The 15,712-nt window shown below is 53.5% G+C and overlaps 6 protein-coding genes across 6 annotated transcripts; 2 read left to right on the top strand and 4 right to left on the bottom strand.

The window, feature by feature from the left end:
• Window positions 1–132: 132 nt before the first annotated feature.
• On the top strand, window positions 133–6,504 carry AB675_7925 (uncharacterized protein; the record flags this gene model as incomplete). The annotated part of the gene is made up of 4 exons (XM_018148331.1): window positions 133–1,261; window positions 1,426–1,921; window positions 2,239–3,655; window positions 3,763–6,504. 4 exons carry the CDS (start codon window positions 133–135, stop codon window positions 6,502–6,504), a joined length of 5,784 nt encoding a protein of 1,927 aa, XP_018001062.1.
• Window positions 6,505–6,748: 244 nt separating this feature from the next.
• On the bottom strand, window positions 6,749–7,471 carry AB675_7924 (putative acyl-coenzyme A synthetase; the record flags this gene model as incomplete). Its single annotated transcript, XM_018148330.1, has 1 exon — window positions 6,749–7,471. One exon carries the CDS (start codon window positions 7,469–7,471, stop codon window positions 6,749–6,751), a length of 723 nt encoding a protein of 240 aa, XP_018001292.1.
• Window positions 7,472–7,512: 41 nt separating this feature from the next.
• AB675_7923 (putative acyl-coenzyme A synthetase) lies at window positions 7,513–8,391 on the bottom strand (the record flags this gene model as incomplete). The annotated part of the gene is made up of 1 exon (XM_018148329.1): window positions 7,513–8,391. The coding sequence occupies one exon, from the start codon at window positions 8,389–8,391 to the stop codon at window positions 7,513–7,515; it is 879 nt and encodes a 292-aa protein (XP_018001155.1).
• Window positions 8,392–9,151: 760 nt separating this feature from the next.
• AB675_7922 (putative transporter) lies at window positions 9,152–10,938 on the bottom strand (the record flags this gene model as incomplete). The annotated part of the gene is made up of 7 exons (XM_018148328.1): window positions 9,152–9,684; window positions 9,736–9,822; window positions 9,869–10,049; window positions 10,101–10,443; window positions 10,489–10,573; window positions 10,662–10,696; window positions 10,748–10,938. The coding sequence occupies 7 exons, from the start codon at window positions 10,936–10,938 to the stop codon at window positions 9,152–9,154; spliced, it is 1,455 nt and encodes a 484-aa protein (XP_018001002.1).
• A 565-nt stretch (window positions 10,939–11,503) lies between these two features.
• Window positions 11,504–13,364, bottom strand: AB675_7921 (Vacuolar membrane amino acid uptake transporter fnx2; the record flags this gene model as incomplete). Its single annotated transcript, XM_018148327.1, has 3 exons — window positions 11,504–11,571; window positions 11,620–11,725; window positions 11,772–13,364. The coding sequence occupies 3 exons, from the start codon at window positions 13,362–13,364 to the stop codon at window positions 11,504–11,506; spliced, it is 1,767 nt and encodes a 588-aa protein (XP_018001254.1).
• Window positions 13,365–13,848: 484 nt separating this feature from the next.
• On the top strand, window positions 13,849–15,413 carry AB675_7920 (Arylsulfatase; the record flags this gene model as incomplete). Its single annotated transcript, XM_018148326.1, has 3 exons — window positions 13,849–13,999; window positions 14,044–15,140; window positions 15,186–15,413. 3 exons carry the CDS (start codon window positions 13,849–13,851, stop codon window positions 15,411–15,413), a joined length of 1,476 nt encoding a protein of 491 aa, XP_018001104.1.
• Window positions 15,414–15,712: the final 299 nt, after the last annotated feature.

The following is a 15,712-nucleotide window of genomic DNA, read 5'->3' as shown; positions in this document are numbered from 1 at the left end:
TGCCGTTAGTGATCACTGGCTCAGCCTCGAGCTCGCCTCGTTCGCCGGCGTTGCCAGCGCAAGCTATGTAGGTAGTCAACGGCCATCCGCAAGTGCTGGAGTCCAATCCACCTCACTGCAGCAAGCGTCAGGATGGCGCAACATTTTCAGAATGAGCTGGTCGAGGGCATCGACAAGCCGTTGTCGATCAGCAACAGACTGTTGGCCCAGTTTGAGGGGCTGGGTGGACTGAACTTCTACCTCATCAACTTTGCGCGACTTGCGATGCGCGACATCCATATTGGTGGCAATGGTCAGCGGCTCTATAATCACTGCCTGAACAATCTTCCCATCATTCGGAGTGCAGATTCACGGTTGCAGATGGGCTGGTCCGAGCAACACCTTCTGCGTAATGCGGGGGTCAACCTCTTCGAATATGAACACTTGCTGCTGGCGTCCGCCTTCTCGGAGTACCTGTCGGAGCCCTATGCTGCAGCTGTATACAACGAGTTGGCAGCTCGTTATGAGGACGATGATCGACCGAAGCCGTCGCTGAACTCCTTTCGCATCTTCGTCCAGTCCGCGAACGGTATCATGGCCACAAGCGACTTTCCGTGCGTTGTCGATGATCGAATCAGACTCAACCCCTATCGACAGCCAGAAGACGGGCTGCTGTTCGCGAGACAGCCGCAAGAAACGCTATGCGCAACTAAATTAGCCGAAGCCCTGGTGTCTTTGAACGGCAGAGGTGTTGAGACGTCCGAGCTGGTCATAGCAGGCGGGGATGTGTCAGGCTGGTTCGCTGCATATGCTGAGATATGCCTCGGTATCGATGTGACGCTAGAGGACGAGGACGGGCATGAGCTTTGGCGGGCGAATGCTGGAAGTGGTCGACGATTACGCCTGCGCTTCGTGCGCCTCGAGAGCACGCCAACGCCTGACGTCCACATCTGGCTCAGAAACACCGATGTCACCCACACCACTCCAACGAGCTTGGGAAGGGTGCTGATTCACTCAGGAAGAGTACTTCCAGATGCTATATTCACTAAGGTCTTTGGGTCAGCCTTTCATCGTCTTGCTCACGCAGAGTCCAAGACTTTCGCCAACGCGCTTGGTGGGCTAGCAAGAGTCTGGGAGCTCTTGGTGGCCGATGACGACATATCTCCAGATGTCATGAATCCCGACAACAAGTCCAATACCGCCTCTTGGGGATTGGGGTTGATCACTACCTGGAGCACATGGTTTCCGGAACTGCGACATCTTTCGGGCAGAATGGAGCGATGTCTGAAACAGGATCACGACGCTGCTAGCGCAACTTGCGAGACTTCCATCACACGCCTGGAACCATTGTGCGCGTGCTACATTTGCTCGCCGACCGTCGGACCGGAAACACAGCCTGAAAATGTCCCGAAAGAGGCTTTTGCCTGCCGACTCTGATGGAGACAGTGGTGATGTTGGGTCTGGCTTTGAGCCGCGTTGCTCTGATTCCCAACCTCTTCATGTCCCGAGCTGGGCTCATCTCGATGTATAACTCACAGGTGCGGAAGCGTTCAGAGTTGAAGAAAGGCAATATCGATCGACATGGGTGGCAACGTCATATCTTGCTCTTCGGAGAAGACTGGAACAGCACGTTCCCAAAGCGGATTTTGAACGCTTTGGCAATGTTTGCTGGAAGCTGGCCTGGTAACATGGACCAAATTCCAGAGAACCTGATCGGCATGAGTCATGAAGGAATCGCGGCATACAGCATGATGCTTGAGAAGGGAAATAAGAATGGGAGAAGAAGCAAGGACGATCAAGTCCTCAGGGTAGTGACTGGCAGTGTCTGTTGGAAGCAGCGTGCTCTGAGGAAAGTGTGCCTCGGAAAGCCCGTGTATAGAGAAGGAGTACACACTAACGAGCAGTGGGAGAAGATCGAGTGTGAGCACTTGAGCGAGCCGCTGTACGTATATTGAGCTGGGGGTAGTATCTTAGCACGCCAATCGAAGACTCTCTCTTTTCAAGCACTGTCACGAATTGCTGACATGATGAGGTGACACGACGCGAGGTCGAAACGCGCGAACTTGGCGCGTCTAGCGGGTTTAGGAATTAAGCACAGCGGCAGGGACCGCTGTCAGGCAGCATGTGGAGGTGGAGAATCCGATCTTCAACTTTACATCGTCGAACGCATCTGTTGCACTGCTTTCAGACCATATCAATCGCCTAGTAGTCTCACGGGAGCGCAGGATCGTTCTCCAGTGACGCTGACATGATCTGAAGCGCATTACCCAGCAAGATGATGCGTCTCCAGGTCGCAATCTTCCGCCATACATTACCGCCGACCAATATTGTATTCGCTACCGGCGTAGGTCCGTGCTCGCATACGTCGAAGAGCTCCGCTACGATCTTCAACTTACTCGAGGACTTGAACGACATTGTACCGCTTGAGTCCTCGGACGGAGAATGGGGCCTTGAAGACTACGTGGTAGAAGTGGCAGCTACCGCTGATCAGGAAAAGTCCTACGAATGCTTGCACTATCTGCCGCTGAAGAGTGTGCTCAGAGAAGACGACGAAATCGTCGTTCGGCCACTCGGCAACGATGACCTCAGACTATGGCGTCGTGGTGGTCGAATGCAGATCACAGCCGATGGGCGACATCTGATAGACGGAGTAGTCTTCAGCAAGCCGTGGGTGCGAAAAGACAGCACAAGACCTGGTGTGACGATACCTCCGCAAAAGAAGAGAAGGTTGCTCGAGGACGACGAGGAGTCACAGAAAGAGAACGTGGAGCCTCTGCAACAATTGCTACCTCTGGTCGCTCCCTCGAATGAAGAAGACTCTGAAGCGGACACAGATTACAATGAAGAAATAGCCGACGGAGACATCGTTGTACGGGACATTTTCGAGGACGCCGACTCCGCAGAAGAAGAACTGAGTGACGTTGATGGCCAAGAGATCCAACTGCTTCTGCAGGACGCTGCGGAAGTGGCCAGCTCGCAAGATGCAAACGGCACGTTGGAGTCTCGACTACGTACACGAACACGCCTTGGGAAACGCAAGCGGCGATCAAGCGATGAGGTCTCCCAGTCAGATGAGGAGCCTTTTGAGGGCTTCGAGTCTCCAGAGAAGACTCGAGCCTTGAGGGACGTAAGCGGTCACTTCAAGAGCGTCGAAGATGACGAGTCAAGTCAAGCAGACGGTCTCTTGAATGAGATTGCTGAGGCTCAGCTTTTTAGGGAGGAAAAGAACCTAGTAAATGATGAGGAGGAGGACGCCTCATCAGACGAAGACTTTTCCTCGGAAGCAACAAGCTCAGAATCTACAAGCGACTCAGAGGAGGACTCCCGTCAACGAGATGTCGCTCATAGTCCGCGCTCTGCCGTCTCCGAAGAAGATTCTGGATCTGACGCCGGCTCAACATCGGATGCATCAGACAAGACCAGTGATGATGATGACGATGACGATGATATATCGACCAGCTCGAGCGACTCCGATTCAGCTGGTACTTCCAGTGCTTCATCTGCCCCGAATGTGAAGGCTACTAAGGTCACTGGGGCAACCTCCCGGAGTGTAGTGATGATATATCGGCCTCGAATGAAGGCTCTTCAGGATCCAGCGTCGGCAAGTCGGCCACGTCCAGCCAACAGTCAGCACCAGGTCAAGGTCTGCATAGAACTCGGGCGAACAACGCCAGGGGTAAGATGCGCAAGCAACTGAATTCCTTGAAAAGCCGAGGTCTCCTTCCCGCATCAGCTGGATTTGAGGATCTACGAGAATACAAGAGCAAATCTGAACAGTTACAGCCTAGCTCGTCTACAGTGGCAGAAGACCTCGAAGCTGCTCGTAAGCGGGCACTATCGATATTGACGATTGAGGCACCCGCAGCACCAGCGGAGGTAAACGACGTGATTGCCCCTTCAATCGAGCCTGACGACGTTCTCATGAAAGACGATGAGCAGGAGAGTCCAGAGATTCCGGAAACCCAGCCTGGTGGCAATGAGAATCGCGATGCCTTACCACTCCATGTCCAGCCAATTCCGGAGGACGTCTTTGCGCAGTGGCTGGCTCTGAACGACCACGAAAGAGCATGCAAGTGGCTAAAGTATTGCTTTGAATCCTCGTCTACTGGCAGCGTTGGCCAAGTATCCCTGTATGTTGGGTACCAACGCTGTTTCAAGGAGCATCGCCTGTTGCCAGGATCTGCCCTTCTGTTGAGCGTCCGAGAGGTTTTCAGTAATGCTCACGTCGTTGACCCATATGATCCCGACACTGCCATTCGTGGTATCACTCCAAAGCCAGTTGCTGATGAATCTGATGGGCCAACTGCGCGGCCAACTGGAGAAGCCGCAACACTACATGATGAAGCCCCGACCCCAGCTCTTCCCGCGGTTCCCTCACCCAAAGCTGAATCTGCGCCAACTTCTTCTCCACGCAACGTAGATGCGTCTGCTGTACGCCGCAGGATGATATTTGGCTCACTTGGACTTCCGAGTCCGAAAACTCCGGCCCAGGCAAAAGCTCTTCAGGACAAATTGGCAGCATCTGCTCGGCGACCAACGTCGCGACCGAAACCAGCCACCGACGAGTCCAAGACCGAAACTGCCAGCGCGTCCGAGGTCATTGATTGGCAAGATAAGCTTATTGTCAGTGCAGTCGAGTGTGAGAAGGACGGAGTTACCTACCCTCCACCGCCATTTCCATTCAAGCAATTCTGGTACAAATCAAATTCGGGGCAGCAGGACGATCACGAGCAGTCCGAAAGACTGCAGCAGTCATTGAGTCAGAGCAATGACGGTGATCAATCGGCATCAGTCTCGAGGGCACATGCTACCTCTCGATCACCTTCTAAGAATCATTCCGAAGAACCTTCCACGGCCGAGTCTCGGACTGTGTCATTTGAAAAAGATGATCGCGATGGTATGCCTATGCCAACTGACTTCTCGGCGCTTACCGACTTGAATCCATCACAGTTGCTGCCTGGGGCTATCATTGCATTCAAGCAGCTCGACGTGGACTTTGCCAATGGCTTTGGGCCGAAAATGTCAGAGTACAAAATTGCAAGAATCAGCAAAGCCAATGGAGACAATATTCAATTGATCCTTGCTGTGCGAGACCGACTGACTGCTCCGCCGTCGGATGACGATGAGAATCGGATGAGCCAGTTCATCATTGATGCCGGTGGAGAAGACGATGGTGTCCGAGACATCGACTTCTCCGATCTTCTGGAAGCCAAGCTTATTGCGCCCTCATCTGTACAAGTGGCTGCGAGTCACGATGACCTGGCGCACGAGCGCGGCAAACCGATCACCGATACGCAAAATCAGCCATCCCTCGCCGTCTCAGAGAGCGTCCTCCCGCCGGTTTCTGAGGTAGGGACCAGCCTACCCGTGCCTGCGAACCCAGTCACTGTATCTACTCCACGCCGTCACGAGATCACGGCCATGATGCACGAAGACGGCTTTGACTCAGCTGTCGGTGAGTATGTACTAAAGCCAGACATTTCCAGTCAAGCCAAAGGTCTCGACAGCTCTCAGCACGAGGGAGTGACGGACGCTAGTAATGGACCCATCCAAGATGACGACCTGGATGCTCAGGACGCTGTGTCAAGCTCCAGTCCTTTCTTTCCCGGTGAGGATCACGATGGCTCCAGCAAAGGTGCGAACGGAACAGACCATGTTTCCAGCGATGCACCGATGGCGTCTTCGTCTCCACCGATTAGTCCTCAATTGACTGTCGATTACCCGTCCATATCACGTTTTGAGCTTAATTCCGATCTGCCTGAGCAGATCAGGGCCAGTGGCCACAGCAGCTCGCATCCTGATGCTCAACATGTATCACCAATTCCAGAAGCAGATATTACTCTGATCCCATCAGTGCAAGATGGACATATCGATATCATTAGCGAATCGAACAGTATGGCGCATGATGGATCCGAGCCAGAGGACGGGTCAAACAATGCTGCATCCACACCAGCTTCTTTTTTAGGTCGACAGCTAGACGGTGGGCAGGACTCCTCTTTCCAAGTTAGCGACGAGGATGACGGCTCTTTTGACAGCGACGGTAGTCTACCCTCGCTTCGTGACCTGTCGTCAAGCCAAAAACGCAAGATCATGACTCGAGCTACAAAAGTCACAAGGGAGGTGTTACCTCCTGAGCCTACTAGGAGATCGACGCGCAGCTCCAGCGGCTCTAAAGCTTACAAGCAGTCCCTTGCGGGACAGATTGATGGTGTCGACGACTCCGACGAGCATGAGCTCCCACCGTTGAAGAACGGGTCGATCAAGCTCAATGGCTCGGGTCCCAGGCTCAGTCAGGTACCGCCCAATACACAATTCGTGGACCTCACACTGTCAAGCGATCCCGTCAGTGCTCCTGACAGCGATGGTGACGAGAGCTCGTACAAGCCGAACGGTCACAAGCGCAAGCAGACTGTTCGAAAAGGTCGAAGTGCTAGGAAAGTCCCGAGTGATAGCGAGAGTGAGGCAAGCTTCGGGATCGGCACACGCAAGTTTCTGACTTCGAGGAAAACCAGGAGTCTAGTCTGAGGTTCGACTGCCTCACAAGCCAGATGAATGAATCGACTCATGGACGATGATAGCCACCACTAACGTAGCCATTCATAGCGTTATATCTGCTCTAGCTGAGCCCTTCATTCGAAGTCTCCACCAGTATCTGGGCCAGCTTACATTCACTTCCGCAAGCGAAGCTATGGCATCTTGTTCGGGCAACCCCTTCCCTTCCCGACCCTCCCCAAGTTGGCATCCGTGGACCTCTCTGCCGTTCCCGACGCTACAGATTTGCCTTCAAGATCGGAGCCTCACCCTCACACCACGTCTTGATGATCTTCCTATCGATCTTTCCTATGGTGTTTCTCGGAATCTCATCAACCCATCGCACACCACCTCTTAGCCATTTGTGATTCGCCAGCGTGGATTTGATCTTGCCCTCAATAGCTTCCGCGGTGCACGTCTCATTACTCGAATCTCGCACCACATACGCACGAGGAAGCTCATTTCCATCGCCCTGCGGCACCCCAATGACCCCAACATCCTGCACGCCCGGCACTGTAAGGATGACTGACTCGAGCTCAACAGGCGGCACCTGATTCGATTTATATTTGATCAACTCCTTGTACCGCCCCTTGATGAAGACCTTCTCGTCATCCCCTACAATGGCAATATCCCCTGTCTTGAAGAACCCATCCGGCGTGAACGCATCGGCCGTCGCCGTTGGGTTGTTGAAGTAGCCCCTACTAACATTCGGCCCCTTGATGCACAGCTCGCCCATCTCATTCTTTCCCAATTCCCCGCCCGTGGTATCGATGACTTTCGCCGACATATTGGGCATCAGCCTGCCAACACTCGCCTCAGTGTCGATCTCGTGCAAGGGAAACTGGGTGGCTTCGCAGGTCGCTTCGGTCATGCCCCAATTCGTGATGAGATTTATTCCTGGAGGAAACATGTTGCTGACAGCGGAGCGGAGATCGTTGGACAGCAATGAGCCGCCAGACATCCCGAAGCGGACGGAGGCTACGTCTTGAGGCGTGTAGTCGTTCACAATGCGCTGCCAGATTGCAGGAGCGAGGAAGAGGATTGAGAGTTGGTATGTGCGGACGTGGACATCATCAAAGGTAAGTCGTACTTGGGAATCTGGTAGATCTGCCAGCCGATACGGAGGGGTAGCATTGTGTGGAGGATGACGCCTGCGGCGTTGGAGTTGGGGAGGACGCCAGCCATGGCTGGGAAGCGGTTCTCGGATCTGATGAGGTGGTAGCGAGGGTCGAAGTGGTACATGATCTGTTGGATGTTGGCAATGAAGTTGGCGTGGCTGAGGCGGACCCCTTTGGGGAGGCCGGTGGTTCCGGAGGAGTAGATGAGGCATGCTGTGCGGGTTTGGAGGATGGCGGGGTCGGTGATGCATGGCCATTGCAGCGTGGCATCTGTGAGGATTGAGTGCCCTGTGTTTGCTTGTCTGATGTCCAATTTCGGGGAGTCCATAACCAGAAGCTCTGGCGACTGCTCAAGAGTGCACTGTCTGAGTGCAGCTTCCGCCACAGGCCTGGTCTGCGGCGAGCAGATGAGAATCTTGGGACTAGAAAGGTTGACCTGTCTGGCGACCTCAAAGGCTGTCGCCGTCGGTGCACACGTCGCACATACAGCCTCTGCACAAAGGATCCCAAACGCTGTTGGTGCAATCATGACTTGATTCTCCACAAAGTGAACGACCACATCATCGCGCCCAATTCCACGGTCACGCAGGCTCCAGCCAATGCGCTGTGTGAGCTCACGGGCTTTGCCCTTGGTGATGGAGATCTCTGGGTGAGCAGCGTCAAGCCAGACAGGATTCGAGTCTTGGAATCGGTTTGACTCAAACAGGAATGTAAGGATGTCTTGGTTGGGGAGGTCGACGCTGAATGGCGATGTGAAGATCATTGTGGCTCTGGTACCTCGTCGATGCTGAGCAACGCATGTCGACGACCTTGAATTTGACTACCTGTGAGACAGTAACTCTTCGGGAGGCACCTGCCGTCGAGTGTGGGACCATCTCGAAGCCCACATTGCCAACATGTGGGGAGCTGGGGTACGGATGGGGAATGCTTGTAGTCCCCAACTTCGGGATCGATGCCTCCGAGAAGAGCATTTGAAGGCTGTCCGAGCCTGCCAACAGGGACAACAATCACTGTCCATCTTCCTTGGACCCCCCGATCGCAGCGGCTGGAACGACGCGTTTAGCAGGAGTGAAAATTGAGTCGCGTAGAACTTGAATTGAGGTGGAAAGGGGCTGACTCAGCAGCGTCGTGGCTCGCTAGTCGAGCAACCTTACCTCGACTTCAGTGCCAACCTCTCTTTACCGTGCAACGACAAATACCGGACTGGCTCCTTCGAAACTCATCGAGCTCCTTTTGGCCGACTACAGCTGTAGTGTAGTACACACCGACCCGCTGGGCGAGATATATGGGCCAGATGACTCGGATGGAAGATCATACAGACGCCTGCGCAGCTCCGTAATATGAATGAATAGAAGACTCCCACAGATACCGACATCCCCATTTCTTGACGTCTCGCACCAAGAGCCCTTGCCCCAACTGCTCAGATGATCTGCTGCTGAAGAAACTTTGGAAGCTTGAGACCCTTGACATTGCCATGACATCCCATATGCAGCCAAGGACGTGCACTCCAAGCTCTAGCGCATTCATAGCGTCCATCTCCAGCCCTGGACCCCATTCAAGACGACCTCGCCTCTGTCCGCCTGCCGGTTACCCCGAGCATTCACCAGCCAGACGGCTGCACAGGACAATAGAAGGCAAGCTTGTAGTGCCATAGTGATGGAAAGGCCGGTCGTGTACGACGGGGCTTCCTTACCCATGTACACCGTGCTACCGACGATGCCTCCAATGGTGCCACCGGCAATATTCAAGACGGCGGCAAGATTCGTCTTTGCAGACCCGACGGTATTGTTCTGGCCAAATATGATGATGGCGGAGTTGTTCGACTGGCACGCAGCAACTGCCAGGCACATCCCAGCGTACCGAGCTTGTGGACCTAGCTGAATCTGGCTCATCAGCGCAAGGCCAGTGATACCGATCGATGCCTGCACTATGATGATTGGAAGTCTGCGATGGATATGATCGGCCAAGAAGGAAGTGATCCAGAGGAAGCCGCAGGCCACAAGGTAGGGAGGTGCGCTGTGCAAGGTTGCGTCCAGTCCACTGTATCCCAGCCCCACTGTGATTTGGTCAGTTCTTGAAGAGTCGCTCCGGGGAGGGCGCTGCTCACCCAGAATCGAAGGCACGAAGAAACCCATCCCGTAGACCATGCAAACATTACAGAAGTACATGAATGTGACCAGCCACATTCTCCAGTCTATTTCTGTCAGCAAATTCGCCCAGCGAGGCAAATTGTCGCGCACCTTTGAGGTCCTTCAAGTTCTTCCAGCTGATCTGCTCGGTCTCGACGTCGCCCTTGTCAGCTTTGAGCTGCTGCATCCGCAGCGTCCGTTCTTGCTCCGTCAAGAATCGAGCCCTGTCTGGAAAGTCAACGGTGAAGAGCAAAGTTGGCACGGCACAGAGGACTGTGACAAGTCCCTCCATCTGACATTTTGTAAGTGATTGTCCTGCGATTTGGTGGGGAAGAAGGTGTACCGTGAAGATCCATCGCCAACCACGTAAGCCGCCGATGCCTTCCATTTTGCCCAGACCATAAGCTAGAACGCCAGCAAAACTGGAAGCGATCAAGCCAACGCTGTACATCAAAGCCAGCTTCTGGTGAGCTTGATACCTGACATACCATGCCGAGATCAGCACCACTGCCGCGGGGAACGTAGAGGCTTCGAAGATTCCGACGAGGACCCGGCAAAATGCCAGGACTGGCCAGGACTGAGTATGTCCTTGCGCAAGAGTGCTGATGCCGAAGCCAAACATAAGGAAAGCGAGGGTCTTTGCCACGCCAAACTTGACGAGAGCCATGTTACCAGGGAGCTCGGCGCTGTCATGTCAGTATGAGGACTGGGGGTGTTCATGGTTGACTGACAGCATATATGCCGGAAAGAAGACCAAGAGGCAAATCGAGTAAGCCGATGGATTGCCCAGCATGCTCAGGTCCTTCTCCATACCGACTATATCGCTGTGTCAGTCACTCAAATGTGGAGCGACATTGCCAGGAGATGGGTCAATGCCCTGTATCAGAGTGAAGGGAGCACGCACCGACTTTCGCATGCCCTATATTGATTCGATCTATACTGACGTGGTTTTAGCTTCGAGGAAACCAAATATGACTATGAGTGCCTCACATTGAAAGACTGTACACCAGCGACAAAATTGGTATGATACGGAAGTCGACCTTCCGCCCCAGCTTCCTGAGCACGCGAGGATCGATGGAAGACTCTCCCTTCTGTTCGATATCGGTCTGAGGCTCGACATCTTGGACCTCGACATGCGACACTGATTCGACCTTCAACCCTTCGTCCACTGGAGTCGCCATGTTGCTCGGACACAGGTTAGTTGAAACAGTATGGTCTCTAGCGGCGATTGAGGCTCCATTTGGCGAATTTATATGTTCTTTTTGTACAGTCTGGGCGTTGGAGCAACATGAGCAGACCCCTAGACCTGCATGTGGATGGCGCTTGGTGCATGTCAGTCCTTTCGCAGTACTGCTATGGGCAAGGAGCCGACTTCCGCCCATACGATTGAATCAGCCACGTCTAGTGCGCCGCCCAGATGCAACGAACCGGTGAAAACCCTAGGACCTGCCTGCCAAGCAAGCCATGCAATCCGCACTGTGTCTCCAACAGAGACGAAGGTAAGTTCTCCGCAGACGACACTTGCTTCAATCTCTGGGGTAAGATGGGGATCAGGTACTAGCCAAATACCTCCCCACATACATGTGTCAGATGCTGCTATTGAGGCACATGAAGGAGACGAGACTGACTGCGCGTTGATGCGCAGCACAGATGAACAGCGGGACCTAGGCTGAGGTTGGGTTAGATGTTGGTGTTTCCAATGCAATACATGTCTATGTGTCTTTTTCTCCGGACTCGATCTCGTACTCAGAGGCGGCGTTCAATCAGTGTCAGTCCTATGACTAGACCTGCGATTGCGCAAGCTAGTGATAACCCTTTCGCAGCGTTAGTGTGAGTAAAAATGAAGCACAGCCGATACTGACCATAGGTCGCATTGAGTCCACTGATGTATGCTCCGACCACTATCGACTTGACACGTTCAGGAAGCCTAAGGATATAGCTGATACTAGATATTGAGTGATCGATGATCTGTAGCTTTGTCAGTTGCACCCTCTTGAATAACACAGCTGCTTACATATTCTTTCTTCGGCCCATCCTGCAGCGAGCTCTCGAGCAAATTTCGCACTCTAGCATGGAGTATTGTCGTGGCACTCTGTATACCGACCAGCAGAAACAGATTTTGGGCCAGGTACAGCGTGGTGCCTGCAATGGCGATGTCACTCTGCGGTAGGCTGGCCGCAAGGTGGATAAAGGTCGTCGACTGGATGATGCCGCTGCCAAAGCCTCCCAGGAAAATATACATGCTCTCGCCCCAATTTGTGACACCTCGCCAGCGTATCAGCATCAGCAGGTATCCAATAGACGCGGCGATGCTGGCGAGCAGAGTCAGAAGCTTGTAACGACCTGTCTTAGAAATGAGCCAGCCAGAGAGTATGCCTCCAGTGGCGTTGCCGACGACAGCTGGAACGAGACGAAGCCCGGCTTGGGAGACTGTGCTGGCGGCAGCAATCTGAAAATATATCGGCGTAGCATAGAAGGCCCCAAATTGCGCGGCGATTTGGAAGCCTCCGATCAGATACGGTGTGATGGCGTCGCGTCTCGTGATCAATCCGAGGGGCAGAACAGGCTCTTTCGCCCATCGGCTTTCGATGGCGTAGAATGCGACGGCGAAGACGAAGAAAGAAAGGCCCGGTGCGAGGATGAAGTACCACTCGAGCTCATTTGCAACGAAGTCCAGCGTCAGAAGGAATGAGCTTATGGTGGCTGCTAGAGAAATTGCGCCTGCAAAGTCGACACGTCGCAGCTTGTGGTAAAAGTCAGCCTGCTCGCCCGGTTCTTCTTGGGAGATGCCAGTTTTTGGTAGCTTCCATAATATCAGGAGTAAACCGACGAGGGTCAATGGACACTGTCCGAAGAACGACCACCTCCAGCCGATAGTGTCTGTTAACCAGCCTCCCACAGGTCCACCAAGAGCTCTGCCGACTGTGGCGGCGACATTGACGAAAGATCTCCAGGCCGCGACATTTCGAACAGGCACCAGATCTGCGATGATTATTGACACCAGGGCCGTCATCCCAGCGCCGCCTACGCCAGAAACGACACGACCTGCAATAACATGCCAGTATGCACTTCCAATACCACAGAGGAAAAGCCCAAGGGCGAAGAAGACATAAGCGGTGACCAGATTAGCTTTCCTGCCATAGATATCACTCAACTTGCCGTACAGTGGCTGAGCGGCGCATTGTGCCAAGACATAGCTCGTAACCAGCCAGGAAGCCTGGGAAAGCTGTTCGAACTCTGAAGCGATGTGCTGCGACGAAGCGATCACAAGCGATCCATCGGCGTTGGCGACGAAGACGCCCAGCAAAAGGATAGGCACTGTCGCCCAAATCGAGAATGTGGACGGTTTTGACGACCCCGAGTCTTCAGAGGACTCCTCGTCCTGGTCTTTCCAGTGCCTCGTCGCGGATCCATGCTGATGATCCTCTGCTTGTAGGCCTGCGGAGGAATGGCGACGGAGAGAGGCGAAGTGGTTTTGCCGTAATGCATCGGTGGTCGAAGAAGACTCTGAGTCAGGGGATGTCGGTCTTGGCAGAACCGCTTCGGTGTCGTCATTCGCGGCCCCTTGGGCCAGCAACAACCTCGTCCTCTCATCTACACCTACCATCTCTTGCTTGACGACGAAGTCCCGGCACGTCGACGATGTGAGTCAGAGCGTCACTTGTCTGTGTCTACACTTTGAAAGCTCTGTCGTCTAGCTCCTATGCTAGACGCTTATCGCAGTTGGGATTCTGCCGATACGCGGATTGGCCTTACGTGGATGAGCAAAGATCACGCAATCGCATGCTTGCCCTCAAAGGTTTGCCGGACAGATCTTCGCTTCCATGCTGTCGGGCTCATGCTTCATTTGAGGGTCAAGAGTGTTGGTCTTTGGTCTCGCTGCTTTGCATGACTTAGTATTTGCTCAGACTTGAGGTCGAGACTGGAAGATGTTAAGTCTTCTCTTTCAGCTGTTGTGCCTGGCTGTCGGAGTCTCTGGTAAGATACACGATGTGCAGCAACCCCTGTCTATTGCAGCTCCCGGCGAACGGCCGAACATTGTCTTCATACTGTCAGATGACCAAGACATGCAAATGAACTCGCTGTCGTACATGCCGCATCTACAAAATCACCTTGTCGCGCAAGGCACAACATTCCAGCGGCACTATTGCACGATCGCTCTATGCTGCCCATCACGCGTCAGTCTATGGACCGGAAGGGCAGCGCATAACACGAATGTTACAGATGTGAACCCTCCATATGGTGATTGAGCCCTTGCCCCAAACGTCAACGACTGACTAGTGCAGGTGGCTACCCCAAATTCGTCAGCCAGGGCTTCAACGAGGCTTGGTTACCATTGTGGTTGCAGCAAGCAGGATACAGCACTTACTATACCGGCAAGTTGTTCAACTCGCACACCCTGAGCAACTACGACTCTCCATTCCCATCAGGCCTCAACGGCTCCGACTTCTTGCTGGATCCACATACCTACGAGTATCTCAATGCGAGCTTCCAGCGCAATCGAGAGCCTCCTGTCAGTCATGAGGGAGAGTACTCGACCGATGTCCTCGCAAAGAAGGCCTTGGGGTTTCTGGATGCCGCTATTGACAGCAAGACACCATTCTTTCTGACGATTGCACCAAATGCACCCCACAGCAACGTCCAATTTCATGGAGAGTGGTTCGATAATAATGTGTCTGCACATACTATTGAGACCAGTCCACCGATCCCAGCGGAGAGGCACAAACATCTATTCCCAGATGCTCGAGTGCCACGAACATCAAACTTCAATCCAGACGAGGTGAGCGGCGTGTCATGGGTTGCAAAGCTTGAGCGCCAGAACCAGACCAATGTGGACGCTAATGACGAATTCTACCGCAACAGACTGCGAGCACTACATGCTGTTGATGAGATTGTGGACGGCGTCTTCTCACATCTGGCGGGTGCAGGCATTCTAGACAACACATATGTGTTCTATTCCAGCGACAATGGCTACCACATCGGACAACATCGCCTCCAGCCTGGGAAAGAATGCGGCTACGAGGAAGATATCAACGTGCCACTGATCGTAAGAGGTCCAGGTGTGCCGAAGGGCTATATCAGTGACATTGTCACCTCTCACACCGATCTCGCGCCTACGTTCTTGTCGTTAGTTGGAGGACAATTGCGCTCCGACTTTGACGGTGTCGCAATTCCACTCTCACAGGAAGGGCTCTCCGATGCTATCAGTGACCGACACGAGCATGTCAATGTTGAGTACTGGGGCTTTGCCTTGACCGAAGGAGACTACGACAAGACTGTTTACTGGAACAACACATACAAAGCATTACGTGTGATCGGAAAGGACTACAATCTGTACTATAGCGTGTGGTGTAGTGGCGAGCATGAGCTCTACGACATGATAGTGAGTGCATTACGAACCCAAATTTCAGCTTCTGACACGTTGCAGACCGACCCGTACCAGATGCACAACTTGTACAATCGCAACCATTCCGAGACTTTCAGGTTCGATCAGCAACTATTACAGGGTACTTCCAAGAGCACCAAATTGGCGCACCTTCTGTCACGGCTTGACTCGCTCGTTCTTGTTCTGAAGACCTGCAAAGCGAAGGAGTGTACGCAGCCTGGGGCGTGCTGCACCCTGCGGGAGACGTCAAGGATCTGCATGATGCACTGAACAGGCAATATGACGACTTCTACGAAGTGCAGCAGGAGCGTGTAAGTTTCTCGAGGTGCGAGAAGGGCTACATCTTGGAAAGTGAGGGTCCTATTGGGGCTCGGGCCTTTACCATGGGAGAGATTGGCGCAAGAGGTGGGAGTAGATGGAGTGAGCTCGTCTAGTTCGAAGCCGTGGGCTTAGAGAGAATAGCAGGTCGGTCCGAAATGGCTGAAGCGATATACGTACCATGTTCGGGTCTGGTCACTTATTGCTGTAGTATGGCACGCGAACAAGTAGAAAAGACTTTGCTTCAAAAC

The sequence above is a fragment of the Cyphellophora attinorum genome, assembly GCF_001299255.1.
Source record: "Cyphellophora attinorum strain CBS 131958 chromosome Unknown Contig10, whole genome shotgun sequence".
Classification (NCBI taxonomy): domain Eukaryota; kingdom Fungi; phylum Ascomycota; class Eurotiomycetes; order Chaetothyriales; family Cyphellophoraceae; genus Cyphellophora; species Cyphellophora attinorum.
The sequence above is the reverse complement of the archived record's forward strand: the minus strand, read 5'-3'. Positions and strand labels throughout refer to the sequence as shown.